Source organism: Leishmania braziliensis, chromosome 14 (genome assembly GCF_000002845.2).
Source record: "Leishmania braziliensis MHOM/BR/75/M2904 complete genome, chromosome 14".
Lineage (NCBI taxonomy): Eukaryota > Euglenozoa > Kinetoplastea > Trypanosomatida > Trypanosomatidae > Leishmania > Leishmania braziliensis.
In genome coordinates this window covers 599,009-605,503 of record NC_009306.2, presented here as the reverse complement: position 1 = coordinate 605,503, position 6,495 = coordinate 599,009, and the positions used below count along the sequence as shown (strand labels likewise).

At 58.9% G+C, this 6,495-nt stretch overlaps 1 protein-coding gene and 1 pseudogene across 2 annotated transcripts; both read right to left on the bottom strand.

Moving 5' to 3' along the window:
- Nucleotides 1-4: 4 nt before the first annotated feature.
- On the bottom strand, nt 5-2,062 carry LBRM_14_1560 (putative tyrosyl-tRNA synthetase; the record flags this gene model as incomplete). The annotated part of the gene is made up of 1 exon (XM_001563390.1): nt 5-2,062. The coding sequence occupies one exon, from the start codon at nt 2,060-2,062 to the stop codon at nt 5-7; it is 2,058 nt and encodes a 685-aa protein (XP_001563440.1).
- Nucleotides 2,063-3,774: 1,712 nt separating this feature from the next.
- Nucleotides 3,775-4,518, bottom strand: LBRM_14_1550 (annotated as a pseudogene). The gene has a single exon. A coding segment is annotated over exon 1 (744 nt).
- Nucleotides 4,519-6,495: the final 1,977 nt, after the last annotated feature.

Below are 6,495 nucleotides of genomic sequence, written 5' to 3'. Positions count from 1 at the left end.
TCCCTCACTTGTTCGTTGATCGCCTCTTTGCCATCTTCTCCATGTTGCGAAGAGTAGCGATGCTCTTCTTGAGCTCACCACTGAGTAACGCGCGCGCCGCTGCTGACCGGTGCAGGAGCAGTTGTGACACCGTTGCCTTGAGGTCAGCAGGGTGGAGAGCGCCGCTGCTGCAGTCCGCAACGAGGCCCTCTGGCGTGTCGTAGCGCACGCTGCCACCGTTGGCTTCGCCGCGCTCGATACTGAGGACTCCCTGCTGCGCGAGAAGGTGCTGGGCAACCGATATGATTGGGTTGGCCTCCTCGTTTGGTGCCGAGTACGCCTTCTTGATTTTACGGCGGATGTCCATGTCATTGTCGTCCAGGTAGAGAACGTCGTCGGCACCGAGCACCGCCGGGGCAGCGCCGGGGCGATGCAGCGCCGGGACTCTCCCCTCCTGTGCCTGCAGACACTCGATACGCCCCTTCGTGTACTCGCGGGCGAAGGTGTTAATCTGCCCATCCAGCGAGGTCGAGATGACGTGCGAGGCGGAGAGCATCAGCGTCGTGGCAACGCGCATGAGAGCCGCGATAACCTGGCCGGCGTTACGCAGCTCTCCTCCGTAGAGCTCCTCCACATGGCTCAGCAGGTTCTTGCGAGCAATGCCGATTACGCTCACCCAGAAGTCGTTGGGGTTGCCGAGAATAACGTCGTTCTCCATCACGAGCTTCACCGCCTCCGGTAGTCCATACGCCTTGAGAAGCGTAGAGTTGACATGCAGGGCAGCGGAGATGTCCTTCTCCATCCCAGTGATTTCGTCACTGGCCACCGCGGACCAGTCCGGCAGCACCAGTGTCACCGTGCCCTCTGAGTGGGCAGCAATGAAGTCCTTGGCCGCCTGGATCATGCCCTCCGCAACATCTAGCGGCACCTTCACCAGCGCCGGCATCCACATGCACGCGTGCGGCTTTTCGGGGGCAGCAGGGAGCGCCGCCTCTGCCAGTGGCAACACCGCGCCATCTTTGCGGTACGACTTGACTGTCTCCAGCAGCTCGTGAGCCTCCGGGTTCGAGGCAAAATGCTGGCGCACCGGCGCCAGCAGCGCGTTCACCTCATCAATCAGGCATGACTTGAGGGCAACCTCGCTGACTTTGTCGCTTACGAACGCCTGTTCGAGGTCTTCGTAAGTAGCGTACGTGGCGCCGTCAATAGTGGCCACCGCGCCGGGTCTGGCGTAGACAACACACTGGAAGTAGTCCAGCACCGGGTTGCGGTCGTCCGTGGCGACCGGTGCTCCGTCATCCGTGATGACGTTGGCAGATTGTTTGACGCGCGGGCAGTAAGCCTGGCGTATCTTACGTGTCACATCTTCCTCGGTGTCTTCCATGAAGATGGCACTGTCTGGGTCACTCTTGCTCATCTTTGCCTGCCCCTGCTTCAGACCCGCCAGCATGTGGTGCGACAGAATGACTGGCTTCAGCTTGCGACCGATGAAGTCGCAGTATTCGCGTGCGAGCATGTTCACCTTGCGCTGGTCGAGGCCCAGCTGGCATATATCGGCCTTGAGGAAGAATATGTCAGTGCACTGCATCAGCGGGTACAGCACCTGTGCGGCCGTCAGCGTACCCTCTGTCTTGCCCATGATGGTGCAGCACTTCTTGATGCGGGCGATCGTGTTCTGCCGACCAACGTCGAGGACCGTGCGCCAGTACGTGCCGGCGTGGTTCGTAATCTCCTCGCTGCTCCACAAAAACACGACCTTGTCCATGTCCATGCCCGCCGCCTTCCACACTTCAATCAGGTACCGGCCAACAATGCGAATCTTCTCCAGCTCGCCCCCGACCTTGTCGTTCATCAGCGCAAACCAGTCCGCCACCCAGAAGACGAACTCGCACCCGGCTGTCGTGCACTTGTTAACATTGACTGCCTTGAAGATGCCCTGGGCGATATGCATGCGGCCGGAGGGCTCGAAGCCGTCGTAGCAACGAATCGCCGGTTTCCTTTCTATGAGGCTCCGTAGCTCAGCGTCTTGAATGCACTCCTCTCCGACGCTGCGGAGAAGCTCGTAGCGCTCGTCCGCGTTCATGGGAGTATAGTGCTTGCTCAGCGGGCGACACGGCAGTGCATACGCCGGGGCAGATCCTGAGGAGAACGGAGAGAGACACAAATGACCGAGCAGCAGGCGGCGGAGAGGTGCAGGACGGCGGCGCGAAGAGCAGAACGTTTTCGCTTTTTTTCTTTTCCCTTCTTCTAAGAGATGGCTCGACATGCGCATGGGCGTATGCCCACCAGTGTTGGTGGGCGGTGACGGGCGAAGGGGTGGTGCGGAGAGCGGTGTGATAGGCAGCGGGCAAGGGGGTGGGTAGGGGGGGCAGGGAAATGGCAGGAAGCGTGACAGTGAGTGAACAATAAAGCGTGATGAACGGACGAGTAGCGCTGTTGGTGGTCTGAGCTCGCACCGTCAAAGAGTGCAGAAACCTTTCTGCAGGCAACAGCACTGTACACCCAAAGGATGCAACGAGCACGCGTGTACGAGTGGAGGCACAAGACAAGCGTGCAACACGTAGAAGAATGAAATCCGGCTTATAACGCCCTACACAAAACAAAATGGACGCAGAGCAGAAGGAAGCGAAGCTGTCACGTATGGTGCAGCGAAACAGAGACACCGCGACGTCGTCGTGCCGTAAGCTGCCGCGGAGTCGCCTGCACGTGGCTCACGAGGGTGCGACCAGCACTTTATACAGCGCTACCGGGTCTGCCGCACAAGCGTAGCTTACAATACACTTGCGGGTGCTGTCGTCAGTTGCGTCGACGCACTTGACCTTCATGGCGTTGGCAGGACTACAGTCGCGCGCAATGCCGTCGATGTGGTAGCCAGTGGACGCCAAGCATGTGAGAAGCATCAAGCGATGTGCACCACTGCAATGATTTTGCAGTACGACTAGGCGCCCAGTGGGCTGGTCACCCCAAATACCGTGCAGGAGCAGCAGCAGCCCGTCGTGCCGGTAGACGCGCACTGGCGCACATCAGCGTCACGCCTGTGATACACGAGAATTGTGTGTCACAGTGGAAGAGGGAAATGACGGCGGGCCCCTTCTCACCCTGAATGTTGACGACGGGGCCCCGCTGCTGGCAGGATCGATGTATTCACTGGCATATACACCACTCGTCTTCATCTTCCACTTTCGACGGTGGAAAGAAAAGGACGTCAGTTCCTCAGCCAGCAACACAGCCCACCTTCCCCGTCTTAGGGTCGCAGGGGTAGCAGCAGCTGCGGTTCTTCAAGCACGCACTCCTCAAGGCGCGCCTCGAAAGCCCCGCCTTTATCAGGAGAACACTACAGATGGGCTGCCGTGCGTCAGGCAGCAGGTCATCAAAGTCGTCGCTCAGGCGTGCAGCAAGCACTCGACCGGGCGCTGCGGCTAGTCCTCGAGTTGCTGTAGTACTTCATGGACATGCTGGCGATGACGCAACACCCCTGATGCCCGCACCCCTACGATGTATAACATTGAAGCGATCCACAAAGGGCATCGCCCACCACTGAGAAGCGCCTCCGCACGCACCCCATCGTGGCGTGTGCGTCCGGCCTCCAGGTCCAGCGATTTAGCCGAGAGGAGCTCTCCGTGTTCCCAGTTATCAAGATTCCCATACAGCTGTGTAGCCAGCATGACACGCCTCTCTCCTTCATGGTGCTGCACCACGCTCAGAATGCCGTCAGGGCGTGCCACAGCTTCTCCACGGCAGTGCTGTGCACACGAAATGGTGGGGCACAAATCGTGTTGCGTAGCCGCGGCCACCCTAACAAAAGAAGCGCCGTCTACTGGAGGCAATAACACCGCGGCGCAGCGCCACTCAGCAGCAGTTGCCGAAGCTGTACGTCTCCATGCCTTCCGACGCGGCCAACCACACCCTCCCCAGCAGAGTCGAGCCCGTCGTGCCCGCCACGCTCGAGTTCAGGTTTCCGCTGCCGGCGCCGACGGCGTGCATCATGCTCTCCGAGACGCACGGGCAGACGCGCGGCATGAGCAGCGCCGTCGCCGCCCAGGCAAAGTAGCAGCACACCTCACACACAGTGGCGTCGCCCATGAGGTACATGGCGTGGCCCAGGATGCCGACGGCGAGGCTCCAGCGCTCCACATTAGCAGTGTCGAAGACGGAGGCAGTGACCCTGCGAGTCTGGGGGCAGTCAGAGTGGGTCGGTAGCTGTGCTTAGCGGTGATGAACAAGAACGCCGCCACACCTGCACTACCAGCAAGACAACCGACGACAGACGCCATCGCGTGTGTAGAGGCCGCACGTGAAATGTGGCCCCTCCGCGTAGCTGTCTGCCTTGGCCATGTCGAAGCAGATCATAGCACCATCAAAATTCAAAGCGAGCACCAGTCGCAGGTAGAAGTACATGTTGACTTGGGCGATCACTTAAGGAAGGAACAGGAAGAAGCCAGCAGCGGCGACGATGCGTAAGGCGACAGCGCGGTGCAGTAAATCCCAGGAGTGGACGAAGATGGTGACGCAGCCCATAAAGATAACGACGCGCGTCATGATAGCGTTGTGCACGGTGCTGCGACAGTTGCTCCAAGCCACGTCCTTGTTCTCGACAACGCCGTAGCAGCGTGAGGTGATCCCCAGGCCAACACTGTCGTCCGGCTCGTCATCCTAGGAGTCCTTCGGCATCGCGCCACTGTGGGGCCCCGGACGACCTCGTTAGACAATGAGCCGGAGTCGCACTCGCGGCAGATTTTGGAAGGGGGGTCCAAGCTCGGTTCCTTGTCACGGAAGACATCATCGGTGGGTGGTGGAGAGGAGGTTGGCGGATGCCTCGCTGCTGCTAATGGCAGCGCGTACGTCCACAAGGCACTCGCCGTACCAGTTGAGTAAGAACAGGGAAAAACACCAACATAACCTGCTCAGCGGCCCAGGTGCGCACACCTCTCTGTGGGAGCTTCGTGTCCGACAGTGTACCTCGTATGCACGCTGTGATTAGCAATCGCAAGTGAGAACAAAGCGCCAAGCTCAGCGCACCAGCGCGGATGGCGACGCAGGAGGCGACGGTAGTGACCTTTGGAAAGGATATCCATGTTCGCTATGAGGAGGTTTGCCACAAGAATGAAGACCGCGGCAGTGGTGCTGCTGAACTGCCTCAAATGCAGCAGCCCAAATCCAATGGTGATGTCACCGCCGACAATGCCAGACGCTCTGCGGGCCCAGTGCTGCATGGAGCGCAACGTAGCAAGGAAATCGGAGAACGCGGCGACCAAAACATTCTTCGAGAACAGCGTGCAGGCAACGCCTTGTAGGTGCTGGTAGAGAGTGTCACCGATGCCGAGCCGGTCCGTGAGTATGGCATAGCGAGAGGTGTTGATAAGGCCCCTGCTAAAGCCCTCGTCGAGGAAGTAGCACAGACTCGAAGCCACCGTGCACGTGTGGCCTTCGCCCTCGCAGCTGAAGCCGAACAGCAAAATGGTCCGTCCCATCCCCACTGCACCTCTTCGAGAAGAGTCACAGTACCGGGTTGAATGTGGCTCTCCTTACTTCTCGCATCTCCCTCGACGTTGCGTTGGAGCCGGCTCATACCTCGCGAGGGGGGTGGCAGAGGCTATCTATAAGAGTTCGCAGCTCATATCAGACCCCTGTTACTGGTTCCTGTGACGGCGCACAGTAAGCGAGAGAGAGGGAGAGGGGGGAGCGACTGTGCAGAAGTGAGAAGGGCGCACACAACCGAGAAACACTTCTAAAGATAATCAACTTGGGGATTTTTCTCCGATTGAAGCCAGTAAAGAGCCCATCGTTACGACTTGCCAGGGGAGTCGGTCTTTGTATGATTTCGCATGTGTGTATGCGTGTGTGGTCAGCTGGCACAGGCGCAAGACAGAGAATTCAGCCCCACAGGAAGAACCGAGAGACGATCGCCTTGAGCGATGGTGAGCAACTCACAACCTTACAGAAGCAACAAGCGGAAGGAAAAAGGGGCGAGGAAACGCGTTTGTCTTGACTCGCTACGTGGAGAAGGCGCAGGAAGAAGGCAAGTGTCATGACGGGCGCAGTGCGTAGGACTTGGTGCTGCCAGCTGACAACTCCGATGTTTTCGAATCGTATGGGCGGCGCGTAGAAGCTTTGCCCTATCGTGGCCGAGACATTCGGGGTTGAGCGAGAGGTCCGGCACACGGCGTACGAACGAGAACAAGTGCATTGCTTGCACTTCACCACGGCACTGGTGTACACTCGCCAATCGACTGGCCCCCAACACCATCCCCACGGAAGAGGCGTCGAAGACATAAAAACAGGCGTCTATTCCGGGATGAGCGATTTCAAAGCCGAAGCACATTTCAGCGCGCCACGAAGAGCGGTGGAACGGAGGCAAAGGCGATCGCTGATATAGTCAAAACACACGCGCGCACATACGTGCCTGCAGTTGCGCACGGCGTTGCTCTCCCAGAGAGAGAAATAAAGGAGGGAGGGAGTGAGGGAGAGGAAGAGAGTGAAGCATCGAAAAAGGTATACGCGAACTAAGACAAGAAA